Source organism: Triturus cristatus, chromosome 1_2 (genome assembly GCF_964204655.1).
Source record: "Triturus cristatus chromosome 1_2, aTriCri1.1, whole genome shotgun sequence".
Classification (NCBI taxonomy): domain Eukaryota; kingdom Metazoa; phylum Chordata; class Amphibia; order Caudata; family Salamandridae; genus Triturus; species Triturus cristatus.
This window is the reverse complement of record NC_140580.1, coordinates 969,739,330-969,757,277: the sequence shown is the minus strand read 5'-3', so window position 1 is coordinate 969,757,277 and position 17,948 is coordinate 969,739,330. Positions and strand designations below refer to the sequence as shown.

Below are 17,948 nucleotides of genomic sequence, written 5' to 3'. Positions count from 1 at the left end.
GTGATATTAAATCATTTGCCCAACTGCAGGAAGAATTTAATTTGCCTGATTTTCAACTTTTAAAATACAATCGGTACGACAATCCTTACGGAGAAGTCTAGGACCTCCACCATGGCTCTTGTCCGACTCACCAATTGTGACATATCTCCACACTTGTGGTAAGATGAAAGGAGCTACATCTGACTTCTATCAAACTCTTACTTCGCATCTTTTTTCTCAACCCTTATCGCAAACTTTATGTACTAAATGGCAAACCTTATTATCAGTCTCTTATACCGATGATGAATGGTCTGACATTCTTAGCAATCTCAATAAGGGTGCACATAAAGCACGATTGAAATTTTGCTTATTCAAGATTTTACATGATTGGCACTGGTCACCAACAAAATGTGATAATACGTCTTGTAACATTTCTCATATCATCTGTGGATGTCCTGTGGTCCAACCCTTTTGGAATTATGTAGGTAAAACCTTACGTTCCACGATGCCTCTACAAATTCCACTTTCGCATGCTACCATTCTTCTACATGATACACGTCAATCACAATCCCTTTCTAAGCCACAAGCCAGACTCTTACACACAGCCTTAGCTACAGCCAAAATGTGTATATTACGGCAACGGAAATCGCCTCAACCACCATCACAAGAAACTTGGATGGCGGTCATGATCCAAACAGCTTCCTACGAACGTATTATATACAACATACAAGATCAATCTGATCTCTTTCTTCGAGTGTGGTCACCTTTTCTAGCTACAAATACCGATGCTAATGTTAATGACCCGTCTACGCAGTAATTTAATTTCTATTTCCTCTTACTCTCACTCATTCTTCATTATTGGTGGTTATAAATCCTAATACATATTGTATTTATCTACTATTTTTTGTTGTTTTAATAGCTACTCACCAGAGCATTTACATGTAATTCTGTATCTTTTGTATCTTTTAATATACATATTTAGACATGTGTGTTTCTCTGCTTACACTTTCATTCTGCACAATATACCTATTGTTTCCATTTACTGTTTGCACATTTCTCTATACTATCCATTTCATTATCTTTCTCTATTCTTATCTAGTAATTCCTTTTCCTACTTCATCTCCCTTGGCTTTGTAACAATATATCCATATACCTATAATATAATGTAATTTTTTTATTTACTTTTGTCTCTATCAAAGAATATATTTTTTTTATCCTTCTTTGAATCGGCATAATTACTTTATGTTATGAGTGTCTTCTTTTTCTTTTCCTTGGAACATACTCATATTGCATTATGCTTCCTATTTGTACATTTTTCCCTTATCGCTTTCTTTTGTGATCCCTTCTTTTTTCCCCTTTCTTTTCTCCCCTTCCCTTAATTCCATCTTTTATGGCCTCAATATAAATCCAAATATTTGTCCTTGCATTTATATGTTTATGTATTTATTAATGTATATAGTATGATTAATCATTCAGAAAGTTTTACTATATGCTTATCTATAACAATTTTCTTCTATATTTATTGTATGACAATGCATACAGTTATTATAATATATGTGTTTTGTTTTTTTTTATGTATAAATTCCAATAAAAAATTGAAACACAAAAAAAAAACTTTGCAAGTAGATACAGTGCTAACCACAGTTGCTATATCAGTTAAGATTCTGATCAGGATTCCTAAAAATAAAATATTATCAAATTGCTGTAGTCATTTGGCAGGGGTCCTCCAATTTCCTGTTTAGTACTGTATAATTATTCCAAGGTGTTGTCAAATATATAAAATGCTGCTGTTGGTATAAGGTTGCTGTCAAATGTTAGGATGCAGCCAATGTATATCAGAAAGCTGGCAAAATATTCCAGGATGCTGCAACTAGTGTCTAAGTACTGCTGTTCAATACGTTCAGGTTGCGAGCAACGGTGCATGTGTACCAGAGGTAATGCTTGTACAGGACAAGACTTCTAATGAACAAGGTACTTACATTTGGTAACATTCTTTCTGGAGCCTACTGAATCTAAGCACAAATTCCTCACCTTAGACTATCTCCCAAGTGCCACAGTTGATCTGGAGATTGTTTTCATAAGAGTACTCAAGCGCACCTCTAGGTGGTGTTGTGCGGCTTTGTGCTGACATGATACCTCCCTGGAAGTGAGGGAGTGGAGCTGCCCCTAAGCAACACCCCTGCATGCTAACTCACTTCTTTTCTTTCCAGGCCTCCAGATGCAGATCCGGAACTCTGCTTTTGACTTTGTCTGTTTTATGATGACTATAAAACGTTCCCATAGTGTGCTACAGAATGATCCCTATTCTTTCCAGGCAATAATAGAACTTTTTGTAACCCCTCATGCCACAAGATCACATAGGGGAGAAGGGGTAGGGGGTACGGTGATAGAATCTGAAAAACAATCAATTCCCCACTTTCCTTTTGGCAGAAATAAAAACAGCAGACTCAATCACCATCACATTCCTTGATATCTACCACTTTCTGGGGGACAATGAGCTTTTGTTCATCACATTACTGAGCTCAACATAGAAAGGCTCCAAACTGTGTCTTCCTGGGTGTTTATTTTTACTCAGGAGAGGCTAGACTGATGCTTGAGTGTCTCAGTCAAAAGAATAAGGGGTGAGCCAATTTATTGTCAGCAAGGCTAGACCACTATTCAATTTGACACTAGCAAACAAACCAGTACAGACATTACTTTACCACAAAATTGTTTGCAAATCGTGGTGACGAAATTGTATTTTTGCTGAACCTGTCATAAACATTGGGGCACCAAATAACATACAACACAATGAATAAGTCAATTTGATGACCCACACATCTAACAACTGAATTTTTGTTTCACATACAACAAAACATGAAATCTGAAAGTGACATTTTTCATGAACAAAACAGACTCAAAAAACGTTAATATGTCTTAGTCCTAAATTTTGTAGAAAGGAGGAATCAGTATTTGATTAGGACATAAATGCAGGCTCCTTCAATCAACCACAACCAGGGGTTGGAACGTCAATTCCAAATCAGGCCACGAGAAAGGACTCAGAATATGTGTCACTCAAAAAGAGGGTTCCTTAGGAACCAGAGTTCCATTTTTCACAACTCCTCCGTGGTTTTTGAACGTTCGACGCATTTTGAACCCAAGAAGTTTGGGGATCTCCTCAGGACCAAGAACTGGCTGACAATGTTCTACACTCTTTAGGGCTGAACTTCTCACTTGAAGTGTTGTTGTCTGCTTCTATTGTGATGATTGTCATTCAATTAAATTTAGAAGTAACAAAGAAATCCAGGTCGGACTTGTGTCTCATCATTTATAACTGGTTTTGGGATTGAGGCAGCCACATTAGCAAGCAATCCATGAAGAATTTGTGAGCATCCATCAGAATTATTTACGGTTTATTTCCACCGCAATCCTTCACTCGTCGGACCTCGTCGTTTCATGGTAAACTACATCCACTGACTGCTGTGTGTCTCAGTTGGCATCGTACTTACACTATGCCCAAGCATAAAAGATATTATGTTCTGTACTTTGTAATTTTGAGTAGAAGTACTCTGAATTCTGGAACATCGATCCTCGTAGACTGATTGCACGATTTTCTTTTGCTTTTCTCTTACCTCTTCTCAAATGTAGTAACCAGTAGACAATTGAGAAAACCCAAACAATGGTTGGTAGAAAATGAGGATATTACTCTAGACATCTTCGCTGTAGACTCTCCTTGCCTCTTTATGATATCCTGACAACACGCAGGGGCACCACACTAACTTACTGATTCACAATGAATATAACAGAGGAAACGGGTAAGCTTGCCTATCATAGCTTAAACAGCAGAAAACGTATATCAGTACAATGGTTCTATAACCAGCTTAACAAGGAATGAGAAGCCCTAACAGGCAAAGAGTGGTACTAAATTCTCTGTGCATCTGTAGAGAACCCTAATAAGCACTTAATTTAGAGGAAAAAACAAAGTTTATCCTTAAGGCGAAATCGTCTTTCATCAATTCTGAGTTCAAAGAGCTAAAAAAGTCCTAAAAATTGCTTGATACAAATGTTCCCGCCAATATGAACACCACATCAATTTTGAAGAAAAATGCAAAAACTTTTCACTAGTCTTTAATGAAAAAAAAAAAATGAAAAGACTAAATTCTTCGCCACTCAGTTACCCAATGTCCAAGCAAACCCTGTACCAATTCATATTAGGTGACTTCTTTGAAAACTGACAGAGTAAGGAAGGTTTTCTGTGATGCTCAAAATGATTACAAACCTTAGACCATTCCACAATTCACACATCCAATTCCCTGTCTCTTGTCAAAGTCATTAGCTCTTCTTTAACCTTTTTTGTACAACCTAATAAATCCCTCCCGCTTACAAGGAGTCTTATACAGACTTTCTAAAGATAGGCCAGGTTACACCTGCTGAAAAAGTCAGATGCCACGAATAACTTCTGCCCTGTGTCTAATTGTCCCTAACTTTGAAGACATGGTTAAGCACACTTAACTTCTGGAAAATAGGCAGTCCATTATTGAAAGTGCAAATCCTTGGGCTTCATGTTAGTCAATAATCTCAACTGCAAAATAAACATCAATTCCTTTTGAAAACAGTTGCACTTTCAAATCAGACTCTGTTGAGGAATCAAACCATTTCTTGCAGAATTTAAACAAGTAGTCCGAAAAGGAAGCACCAGCAAGCTTCAATCAGAATCCAAAATAGTGAGGAAGTGCACACATAAATCTTTTGAAGTTTCAATATGTTCCTTTAAAACTCAATATGCTATTAGGCAAAACCCAGAAACTCCCCAGATCTCTTCAGGAATTTCTGTGAAACGACACCAACTTTCCATAGTTAACTCACTACTAACCATTGGCACGCACTAATCGAGCAACCCTTTGCAAAAATTAACAAAATGTTTACTTTTGTTTAAAAATATTTATTATCCAACTACATTTTCTTCAAGAAGGCTTAATATTTCGAAATTCTTTCAAATAGAATTTTGTCCTCTGTGCTCAATGTATTTCGGGCAATAAATTCCTTCTTCAGAAAAAACTTAATAACAATTTCAACACTTTGTGGATAAAGGACACAAGAAATTCAGATCAAAAACTTTAAAAAATGAACCAAAGAAATGGTATTTAGTGTTAAAATCTGAAGAAAGTTTGCCACAATTAATGCTCACCATATGCTACATAAGTAAATCAAATCAGCACCAGTCACGCCACATCCAAAAACCATTTGAAAACTCTGCTCCTCCAGTTTGATTCCAAAAGGCTATTGTTTCATTCCTTCAAGACTCATGCTTGAATGGTGTGCGCTTTGGTACAGTTATCAACTCAGAAACAAGGGTGGGGTATAAGTTGTTCCCGATTCACTGCCTGAATCTCCAGCAAGTTAGTTTAAGTAACAACATTTTGGTATTTACGTGTGCGACTTCGGTCTCCAGATGACAGGTCTTTATTCATCTAGAATTCTTATTGGGGGTAGTGGGATTTTGCTCTTCAAATCCAAGCCTTGTTATAAGCCTGCTATTGATTTGTCTGCTGCAAGCTTCTGCATTGTAAACTGCACAGCACATAGGTCTCATTCTGGTATATTAGGTACTCTCTTATGAAAGGGAGGATATTTACCTTAGTCACTTCTTTCTCATGTCCTAAGAACCGCTTGAGTGCCGCTCCAGTCCTCCAGTTAGAGACCACCACAGTCTGAAATTCAGCATAAAAAACAGCGGATTTAGTCCTATGTGAGTCAAATAGCCCATCTTAAGGTCGGTTCCTTCCTATATTTTACAGGATTAATGAAACCGTAAATAGAGGAATTAATTTTATGATAGATGCACATTTAAAGTAAATTTAAATCACTTCTAATGATTGAAGATCCCATTTTATTTGGATTTTTATAAGGTAATGCAAACACAGCAAGTGTATTCTTACATGTGCAAAAGAGGCCTCTAAACGAAGTAACTTAGCATGAACAGTGACAAAAGCCCCCCTCACCCTTGTGGTCCTCAAGTTTAAAACTCATACATCTGCATTTTTAGAGATTATTGCAAAGTTTATATTACAGACAAAAGATTATTTAACCATTTTTGATACATTTTGATGGGGAATTCAAGAGTCTTTTTCATATGTTTGCAATTAAGATAAGTAGCCTTCAACATGCCTTAATTAATACCTGTGTTTATTTAATAAAGCTATGACTTCATTAACATGTTTACAGTACAGTGACACCCAAACATATATTATATTCAGTCTAAGACTGCACATATATCTTGTTGTGTGATTAGAATTATTGATAGCACTAACATAGCATATTTGTCTTTCTCAAGAAAGTATTTCTTGACTATTAATGCAGCTAAAAGGTGGTTACTGGATATTGGCAACATTGGTATTCAATTCCTGCAGGCAAATAGTTATTTGAAACTAAATAATAAGAAACTGATAACTTATTTTTAGCTGAAAACACTACTTTCAGCAATATTTTTAAATACTTTGTTCTTTCTCTTTTCTTTAGTTTTAATGCATATTTAATTCCTACTGAAACATGCTATATGGTGTTTTGCTCTGTGGGAGCGGAATATGCAAGCTAGAAAACACTTTTCTGAAGGACAGATTGGAAAATCATTTTAACTGATCGGCCAGAAATTTTGATTGATTATTTTGCAACAGTTTTAGTGATGCCATTAAACCCAGAATTACATATGTAATAAACAACTTTACAATGCCTCCAAATGCCATTTGTAAAATGTATATTTGGAACAGAGGATATGGGGATGTTGCCTAAGGAGTGTCAGGGGCGTAGCTACCATTGGTGCAGCCAGTGCAATGCAATGGTGCCCAGAGGTGGGAGGGTGCCCACTCTGCTCTGCCCCAGATGATGTTTTTTTTAGAGGCAGCCTGTTCTGATTTTCTTTAAGTTGAGTGCATGCCAGGGGCACGGATGTGTTTACTTTCAGGGGTAGAGGTAAAGACGAAGTAGTGTATATGGTGGGAACAATAAAAAAAGAGAGAGGTATAGGATGAAAGAAAAGGAGAGGGTGAAAGAAGGGAGAAGGAACAGGAAAAGGTGATAAAATGGGAGAAGCAAATAAGGCTGAGCGAGAAAGAGAAAGGATATAAGGATGTACAAAAAAGGGCAAGGGAAAAGGAATAGAAAGAAACTAGAAATAAGGACAGAAGGGAAGTAGGAGATGAGGATGAGTGGGAGACAGAAGAGGGGGAAAAGAGCGATTCAGGAATAGGATAGAGGGGAGGGCACTTAATGGATGAGGGAGCTGAGAAGAGAGCAGGGTGGAGATGGAGGCAAAAAGACAAGTAGGAACTTGGAGACCCATAAACTACATTAGTATAGCACGTGCAGTGACACGGGGGGCCAGGGCTGTTAGGGACTACATTTATAGCAGTATTTTAATACCAGCCGGGGGAGGACCATGTTGTATTGCTTGTAGTAGGTCCCATTGCCCCCCCAGGCTACGCAGTTGAGAAGTGCGCTCTTGAAATAGTCTCATCATCAAATATGTTCCCTGTCAGTGTAGTTAATATCACTGGAAAATTCCAGAAGAAAATATAGTGGGTCTTGTAGTAGATGTTAGCATAACATGCTACCACACAGAAGGATGTCATTTGAAACTCAGACCCCTTCAACTTTGAGCCAAAAAACCCAGGCTTTACGCCAGTGCCAACATATTTCAAATCAGACTTCATTTTATGACTCTTGACACTTTCTCTGGAACTATATCTGGTCTATGGCACTTATTTGGGCTTTAAACTCTGTATTGGCACTACATTTAGATGTTCGACTTTTGTGAACAATGATGTGAACGATCTCATGCTTCTACCTTACTATATGTAGTCAACATTTTGGGCATGGACAACATCCCTCAGATACACGAATTGTGCCACATCTTAATAGGAAATAAAGATTTAGAAAAAGGTAAATCATACGTGTGTCAATCTTAGTATGAGGAGCTCTACGGTAGTGATGTACGTCAAGTCACGGTACCTCGTATTGCTCTTCCCACTGCACATTAAGAAAGGGAATCTTGAGAATCTTACCTTATCCTTCCCCCCTGACGCGCAGAGGTCCGATTTCAAGGCAGCTAGGGAGGTCACTGCATCATTGTGAGCTGGGATGTGCTGCTGGATGTTCTGCCCAGAGTAGTTCACTTCCACATGTGCCTCCGCCCTGGAAAATAGAAGTGGGAATCAAACAGATCCTGATAACTTTCTCCGCATTATTTGCCCAAGGTTAAAAATAAAAGCATACAGCACCATAAGGAAGTAGTTCACCACAAAACAAAATCATACTTATAGAAAATAATTGTACAATATACATTGAAAAAATGCAAACATCGAGGGGAACAAACTTCTAAGTGGCCACAAATCCATTTCCACACTCAGTAGAACAAGAACAGAAGACTCCGATCCACAAGGTCTGGATCCATACGGGTTATAATGATACTCATAAAAAATAAATCTGCATACTATCAGTATAAAGTGAGATCTTTACATAGTAGATATTCTGGCCAACTCTTCCAGACACCTGTGGATGTATTGGAACATGTCCTTAGTGCTCTGAACCAACAGGGAACAGATAGCTTGATACCCAGCAGTGTACCACACAGTACACAGAGATATTCTCACACAAAGGCTAAGAGTCTGCTGGACAGTCTCCTGCACCATACTTGACAAAGTCAATCCTTTCTGTTAAATCAGTACTAAAACATCAGGACATTACACTTCATTTAATCCATTTAAAGTCATATTGTGAGGTATCTGCAGGATCATCACTGTCACCATTGTTGTTCAACTTTGTATACTTGCCCACTGGCAGAGCTAATTCAATATCACAAATTAAGATGAAGATCCTTCGCAGCTGTTGAGAAATATGAGTCTGTTGACCCAAACAGTACGGAATCCCTGGAGTTTGCAGTCCTTTGCACATAAGGGGTCACAACACACAAATTATGGCAACTTGCCTGCAAATGCACTTCATCTGACAAAAGGTGTGTGCTTTGACCTTAAAGACCATCCTGCACATATTAACTATTAAAGTTATGACAGAGGCAGCAGACCTGATTTATTCATAGTGAAAGGCATGTGTTTAAGCCAACAGGCTCATACGGGTGGTTTGGTATTACACTGGGTTACAACCAGAAGAATGAAGCAGGCAATGTGTTTAGTATTGATTACCTTATGACAATCCTTGGAGATAGATTTGCCCTGTCTGAATCCTTGTTTAGGTCCTACTAAGATGCATTGTATATTTTTGTGCCCACTGTAATTGTGTGCATATTTGTAATTTATGACTCTATTCCTGATGGTTGTTTTGTGTGAAAGCTTAGGGGCAATACAGTTGGCCTGAGTTAGCAATGGAGACAAGCTTATGATATAGGCTGTAGGCCTTCTTGGTTCATTTGGAATAGTTATGTGAGGACCCAGAAATCTCATCTGTTTTTTAAGTAAAGCAACTACAAAGGCAGTAGGCCTGGCTAATTTATTGTGAAAAAGGTGGTTTGGTGTTATAATGCGTTAGAGCCTATAGACAGACAATTGGTTAGATGGATCTCGCAGATTATCATAGTAGGCAAGGTTTCTGTGTTAGTTACCCGCTTTGACAACCTTTTTGGGGAGACGATTTGCACTTTGTTGACTACTGTCAACCCTACATGGAGGGACAACTGTTATTTTGTACATATTTGTAATGTTTTGACTGTATGCCTGATGGTTGCCGGTGGTAAAGGTTATGCTCAGTACAGTGGTCCTGAGATGGTTATGGTGACAAGCCAAGAATAAAGGCTGAAGGCTTGATATGTTTATTATTAAAAGTATCAGCAAAGGCAGTACACCTGATTTACATATGAGAAGAATACAATAAGGCAGTATCCCTTGAAGCAGGGGTCTTCAAACTGGGGGATGCCCCCCCCAGCCCCCCAGCGTGTCTTCAAGGGATCGTAGGCAGGCGCCAGAATAAGGTCCGATGATTTTTTTTTTTTTACTGGGGGGCATTAAAAGATTGGAAGCCACTGCCTTGAAGGGTAGATTGTTATTATGCAGACTGAGTTAAATCCTTTAGACAGATATCTTCTTATGGGGAATCTCACAGATCATAGTACTGGACAATGGTTTTGATGTTAGTGACCTCCTTTGAAAAACCCTTGGAGAAAGAGATGTGCACTGTGATAATGCCTGGAAGGCCTCCCTATGATGTTTTTCAACTGTATTTTCGTACATATTTGTAATTCTATTTAAGCATGGATGGCTGAACTTCATGCATGTATGCCTGACCTTCATCCTGTGGGAAAGCCTATGAACAATAAGGTAGGATGATGTTGGTTATGGTGATATTAACGAATGATAAAATCTACAGGTGAGATGGGTTCATTGAAAATGTTTTGACAGATGTAAAGGCCTCGTCTACATAGTATGAATAGATATTACTATGGCTTGACTTATTTAATATGAATAGCATATTTTAAAGCCAATAGGCCTTTAAGGGTGAATTGTTATTAAAACATGTCAAAGTCTATGGAGTGATATTTTGTTACAGGGAATCTCAAAGATTACGATAGTAGGCAAACATTTTGGTGTTGGTTATCCCATCTTACAAACCTTGGGGGTAAATGATTTTTACTGGCGTAATCTTAATAGACCCTCTTAAGGATGCCCTGACAGGTTTAGTTGTCCGCCAGACTCTTGTAATCAAAATAATTAATAAAATATAAGCATAGACATAATGTTTGAGTGTCAAATATATCTTTTTTGCCCATGACAGAATAAAGCATGAGGCAATGGGTCAGCTTACATCAGTCATTGGCCCTACTGCCCTTTGAGTGATGCCATTTTCTTGATCACATGTGTACATCTGCCTGAAATGTGTATGCTTTAGAGACAGGGCAGATGGCCAGTCTTTTAATATTCCACTTTCTACTTGCATAAGTACCCTTTCTTTCCTTTCACCTTTTTATTTTGTTTCTTAGGGCCTCATGTAGGTAGAATACCAGTTACCACTTCTAAAATACCGAACGATACCGAATCGGTATTTTAGAAGTGGTAACTCGTATGTAGGTAATGAGTCGGTATTTTTTACCGATTCGTTACTATTCGGTAATTACCGAATCGGTAAATACCGATTCGGTAATGGGGGGAACACATACAAGGGTGGCAGGGTGTCACATTGACACCCTGTTGCACCCCTGATTCGGCCATGTGTGCACATGTGGCACACATACATGCCCTAAGGGCATGTATGTATGCCACATTGCACACTGCTACGCGCGTAAAAATGCATTAACACATACATTAATTATTTACCACCAACTATAAGTTGGTGGTAAATACCGACTCTTAAACACACACACACACTCCCCCTACATCTCGATTTTGGTTTCGGAATTTACCGAATCGGTAAAATTACCGATTCGGAAAAGTTACCGATTCGGTAACATTACCGATTCGGTATTATTACCGAATCGGTAATTTTACCGATTCGGTAAATTCCGAAACCAAAATTCGTCCCCCTACATAACAATAGCCAAAATACCGGTCGGTAACGGTATAATTACCGAAAATCGGCCGTTACCGACCGGTATTTGGCTACCTACATGAGGCCCTTAGAGAGGCCAGCGCCTCTCTAGACGAATTTACCAGGCAGCTTACTTGCTGATCAATTTGTCTGTTGTGCTCCATATCGTATGGTCACTACTTCTAAATTGGCCGGCCATTTTGGAATAGTTTTGTCCATAAAGTATCACTGTTGTACCATTCAAAGGTGCGGCAACATTTAGAAGCAGTGTGTCAGTCATCTGAGATCAGTGCAACAATGATGCACTGTGTACACTACCATTCCAAGATGACTTCTTGTAGAGGAGACGGAGTTCCATGTACACACATTGCTATGTTAGCATAAGCGCCTTAGATGTAAAACGCCATCTTGCCACTTTTGCTGCTTTTGCACGTGACACTGCAGGTAGCTGTTATTACAAGAAGACCTGCTTGCTTGCTTTTTCTTCACATGAGAACGGTCTGTTGTTCACATCCCTAGACGTGCACCGCGACCTTAGTCTGAACACTGCGTGCAGAAGCCGTCAAGGTCAAATAACAATGAATGCTTTTGAATTCATGTTGCTCGGCCCACGCTCTAGCTATAACACGCACACAGCTGCAATTATCGGAAACTCGGGTGCCTTTAATATTGCATTTGCATGCATGATTCAGACACTTGGAGAAAACCTTTTCCAGACACAGAGCAGAGCTGATCCTGTGATGTGATTCACCTAAGCTGATATTTACGGTATGGAGTTCCCCGATCAAGCCTAAAGACCTTCTATTAGTTTCATAAAATTAGCTTACTAGCGAAGGGAGGGTGGCTTTATTCCACTAACATTTGTAATATGATTTCTCCCTTCATTTTCTATGGTATTGTAACAATGCTGATGATTTTGTTTGTAATCATTTGTCTGCTTATGTTAGCCAAAGTACTGCTCCTTAGGGCACGTAGTTAAAAATAAACATTTTAAACTTTACCGTGTCTCTGATTACTCTTGTTGTGGACTGATATGAGAATAATAACGAAAAGGTGTTTCTGATTCCCACCATTCCTGAGAGTACTCTAAGTCGCTTGTTCTGGGTTGTCTAATCATTGGTAGCTTCGAGATGATACGGAGAACGAATGAGACACTGATGCTAGTCGGATAGGGGTTCTGGGTACTGAGGTGAGTTTTTGGTACACCGCAATTCACTGAGGTCCTGGTTTCCTGCGCATAGTTCTGTGCATGAGCAAAATCCCTGCAACACTCTCACTACAATATTTATTGAGCGACCATGGTACTTGCATAGTGTATCATTGTTTTATTACTCCAAAATGGACAAAAAGTTGCTTCTAAACCTCGAGGCCAAGTTGGAACTCAAAACAACAATACACTAGGTATAATAACATTGCAAGATGGCTGCCCTGGTACTGTATAATTGTATTATTTACTGTAAGCATATTGCTGCCACATTTAAGTGGTGGCATGTTTTTTTCACAATTTTTGTTTTTCTTTTCAAGATGCCTTTTGAATTTGTGTTCATGTTTTATTGTGTATGTGTAAGTGGGTAAATGCAAGAATGAGTCAGTTGGTGGATGAATGGAGTGTAAAGAGGAGGGATACTGTGCATGTAGGATGACTTATTAAGTGCCTAAACTCACCCGTGATTTAAGACACACTTTCAGATCTATCGGCATTGCCAATGCTTGATTTTAAAGAATATGGTGACCTCTACAATTTTGCACGTTTGCTAGTATTCACAAAACTTTGCCATGATTTGTTAACATTCACTGGTACAACTGTCTGGATTGAAATTGCAAACCGGCTGTGAAAAACACACAAGGCAATCTATCTGTTGTCACAAAATGGTCCCCGTACAGGAAAATCTAATAAGGTTACAGTACATGTGCAGTTCCACATTCACTGCAAACAGATTTCCGTGCATGGGTTTTGAATTTTTGTGAACCACAAAAAAGCAATAACTTTATGCAGTGGATAGGGATGTGCGTGTGAATGGTAGATTTCATTTTTGTTAATTCCACTGGTAGGGGGACATTTAGGCCAAACACTGACTTTCACTTCTATATTTACTCCAGTTTTGGTCACTCAGCCTATACTTAGGGTGACCACCTCACTCGAAGTACTCACTTTTCAATTGCAAATAATTAATTTAAGATGTTAGTAATCACTTCAGTGGAACCAAAACAAGAATCCAATAATCAGGATGCATTGAGCTATCACACAAAAGCTCAAAACTGGACTGACTTGGGGGCAGGGGGATCACTTTACTAAAATATGATGCCAGACTCCCCAGTGGACAAAAACTCTCATACTAGGTAGGTTATGGCTAATGTGCTAGTTTGCTCACCTGTATTTAGAGCTGTTGCGTTTGACTTTACTCTGCAGCTTCCCCATTTTCAAAGAAGGCCACGGGCAAGCGATGGTGGCCTAGAATCACATGCTGTGCTCAGCTGCGGAACGTTGACTCTTCCAAACCCCCCATGCAGGATGTGAGCTGCAAAGATATTAAGAGTATAAGTTACCTTTAGTGAACACTAGTGATTAGGTAGAGATGCAGTGTTCATCTTAGTTACCTCATTTTGTTAAGTTCCAATCAACTCCAGCAAGATTAAATACATCAGCATCTAAAGCTAAAAAAAGCATTTAAAAAGCACATTTTTAATGTTGATAACTACCATATGATGAGAGGCTGCAAAAGAAGAAACTGGTTATATACATCTAGATGGGTAGTATCTCTACCGGCTACATACACCATGGCCGTGAACCACATAAATGATGCCGTAGACTTGCAAGGGACAAAATGACCCTTACAAATGTGAAACAACATGTGCTTTGGTTGCAAGTTCCCAACCTTCATGCTCTGGCCTAATGCTTCTTTGAAGAATAGGCCGCTAAAGGTATTCTCCTTGTTACGCAAAAGCTGGTGACCCCATCGGAGGACAGCAGCCAACCCCTGAACATTTGTAATTGAGAGACCCATTTCGAGGCGTATTGCTTCTATCAGACCAAGCTTATTTAACTTACAGATTTTTTGAAATATTTTTTTCCACCGTTTTTGCAGAAAGTTCCAATATTTGAAATCAATAAAAGCAACGTTTTTTAAATTTATTTTAAACAAAATGTTATTGTTTTCGAATAACAAAGGACATTATCTGTCAGGACTTAGTACTTCAGACACAGACAATGATATATGCACTGTTATAGTACAGAGCACCACATGTCGAGGACATAGCACATCAAAAACAGACAGTGTTATATGCATTGTGGTACCGAGTAAAACCGTTTAAAGATGTGCAAATCTTTAATACTTATACAGCCCAAGTGCATAACATATGAAAACATACCATTTCTCCTTTTCACCTAGCAACTAACAAACATCAACCCCCTGCACCTTTAGTTACCTCTTACCAAGCTGGCATACAGAGTTCCATAACCCCTTGCCAGCTTAAGCTTTCCACTGTAGCACCAAATCCCACCCAAAGCTTCTCCACTAAAATCAGTTACTTCCACCTTCTGAATCCTCCAGCAAAAGATCTATCTGAGCCAACGTCCGGAGCCCGTAGGCTTTCAACTAAATGTTCCTATGCTCTAGCCCTATCAGTGTTTCCACGCCCTCTCTTCATTCCACGAAACAATACAGCACGCTCAAGTCCTGCCCATTTAACCAGCTCATCTCGCCATTTAGGCAGTCGTGGACCTCCAGCAGATTTCCACTGCATTGTCAATTCTTGTTTTGCAACTATCAATGCAAAATCAACAGATCCAGTAGTGGTTTTTCGCTTTTTAGGGCGTAGGTAACTTCCATGGACACAGGCAGGGGAGTACAAGGGATATCATTAACACAATACACTACTGCCTCCCTGTACCCCGCTAAAGAGGGGAAGGGCCATACCATATGGAACATTTCTGCCCCAAGTTCCCCGCATCTTGGACATGCTGCAGCCGCATAGAACCTATCAATCCTATCAGGCGTAAGGTAAGCTCTATGCAGAAAATAAAAATGTATTAATTTGAAACTGGCATTACAAGAGATAGTGGGTATGTGTGATAAGGATCTTTTGCCAATCCATATCACTCTAAATCTGTCACCCAATTAATGTTCAAATCTGTGAGTGTAGTTAGAATGTTCAAATGTATGGTTTGATATAGTGACATGACCGCTTTTGCACGACTCGACATTGTACAGAGCAGCTGACACACTTTGTGCATTGCAGGTTCCAAGTCTTCATTTCCCCAATGATTCCTAATTGGGACTACCATTGCCCAGTGCAACAAGAATTGCCCGCCAATATGATTGATCCCATAGGCAGTCCACCCCGTAATCCCCCCCAAAGCCCCTGGCTCAGGGACGCAAGATTGCTGCAGACAACGCCACCAGCACTGCTGTATCACTAGGAGCTCTTAAGAGGCCGAATGTAGTCGTCACCGGGGAACCAAGAGGACCTGCAGTAAATCACTCAAGTCAAGAGGAGCACTGATAACACCCTCTATAGGATGCATCCTACAATAAACCCACTGATTGAACCATTGCAGCTGTACCGCTGAGTAATATGACTCAGAGTCTGGCGCAGCCAACCCAACTTCCACTACAGGATGCTGCAACTTAGCTGGCGGCACCCTACGTCTACTAGTCCCCCAACTAAGTTCCCATAGCAGTGATTTCAGCTCTCGGAACAGCCGGTAAGGCACCAATAGTGGCAAAGTAGAGAAAAAATTAAGCAATCTTAGAATAACCACCATCTTAGCCACCGCTATTCTACCAGCCACAGATAATGGCAATGTCGTTCAAAATGTCATACTACTTCTAAGCGCTCCAATTGCTGCCCCTTCATTACCATGCATTAAATCTTGGTGGGGATGATATATGTAAACTCCCAAAAATGTCAGACATGTAGGGTTCCAGGCAAGTCCATTGTGGTTCCGAGGAGGGGCGATATCCCCACAGAGGAAACAGATGGGATTTCTGCCAATTATTGTGTAGGCCTGAGACTACACCAAAGTGCTCCCGCAAATGTATTGTGCCAGGCAAGTCTATTCCGACATCTCGAAGAAACAATAGCATATCATCAGTATATAATGCTGCATAAAGAGATTGTCCACGAACCTCTAACCCATGATAAAATCCGCGTGCGTGAGCACTGCTGACCAACGGCTCCATTGCAACGGCAAATAATAAGGGGGAGAGTGGACACCCCTGCCTATTCCTAGTCTCCCCTCTTCTGAACCAAATATAGTTCTGCCAGAGTGAACCTGTGCTGTGAGTCCCATGCAGAGACGTCTAACTCAGCATATAAACCCAGGACCCATCGCCATACGAGCCAGTATTCGATATAAGAAGTCCTAACCCAGACTGTAAAAAAGCAAAGTTGGTGGAACTTTAGCGATATACACAGCAATTAAATAGTTAAAATGCCTTCGACCTAGTAGTGCTCTATAAAGTGACAAGAGTGCATTAGCATGTGCATCGCTTTACCAGAGAGATGTGAGATATTTTCATTTACTGATAGGTTGTTGGAAAGAATTATTTCCAAATAAGGGTATGTTTTGACACTTTCCAAATCATCTCTTGCTAAAAGCCATTTAAACTTATTGGGCATTCTGCACGCATTAGCTTTGAAAGTTATCACGTTGTTCTTGATAATGTTAATTTTCACGTAAAGGCTTCCAGCAAACCTACGGAGACATTTCAAACATTTCCGTAGACCTCTAGGGTAAGGTCCAAAATCACAATGTTATCCACAAAGACCCGTGAGGCTATGTCGGAAGCTAATTTCAGGGCATCACCTCCCAAATCATTCAAAGCCATGGCTAAATCATAAATATATAGGGAAAATAATAAGGGAGCTAACAGTCTTGTTTAAGACCATTATTTGTTACCATTTTTGGAGATAGCCCATGCTCGCCCCCAAATAAAACACGGCACCAGTTAAAAGAATAAAGTGCTATTATAAGATTAAGTAGCTACTATACAACATGGCTGAAAATTTTGAAAAAGAGCTATGACGTGGCGTACTGCTGCGTCATAGCCTGTTTTTTTAATATAACCCTCAGACATGTTAAAACATGAATAAACAAATAATGGCAAAGCGAATAGCTCTCATAGGCGAGACTGACTGGGTTTGCTAATGCTTGATTTTTTGTTTTGTTAATTTTATTCCTGAACACCCGCCAACTCCATAGATAAAGCTACCCAAGCCACTTGTTTACTGCTCATTTCATCTGCACTGCTCCGCATTCCACATTACCACTGCGTTAAACAGCCATCTTGTGGCGTTTTGTGCACAGTGTATCATTGTTTTACTTTTCCAAGATGACTGCCTCATTCAGAAGCAGCTTGTCAGCCATACACATCATCCCAAGTTGCTCATGGCTTTGTTAAAAGTGTAATTATTATTAATTGCAAGCACATTCCAGCCACAATTATGTGGCAGCATCT

The 17,948-nt window shown here is 39.5% G+C and overlaps 1 protein-coding gene across 2 annotated transcripts in view; it reads right to left on the bottom strand.

Annotated features, from left to right (window-relative positions):
* WDR31 (WD repeat domain 31) overlaps positions 1–17,948 on the bottom strand; it is a 158,255-nt gene that overhangs the window by 88,664 nt on the left and 51,643 nt on the right. For both annotated transcript variants that reach the window (XM_085610282.1, XM_085610291.1), the window contains exons 2-4: positions 13,860–14,006; positions 8,019–8,148; positions 5,595–5,669 (exon numbers count right to left, since the gene is read on the bottom strand). In XM_085610282.1, coding sequence (XP_085466408.1) covers positions 5,595–5,669; positions 8,019–8,148; positions 13,860–13,906 — 252 coding nt within the window. In that variant the 5' untranslated portion in view covers positions 13,907–14,006. The remainder of the gene's footprint in view (positions 1–5,594; positions 5,670–8,018; positions 8,149–13,859; positions 14,007–17,948) is intronic.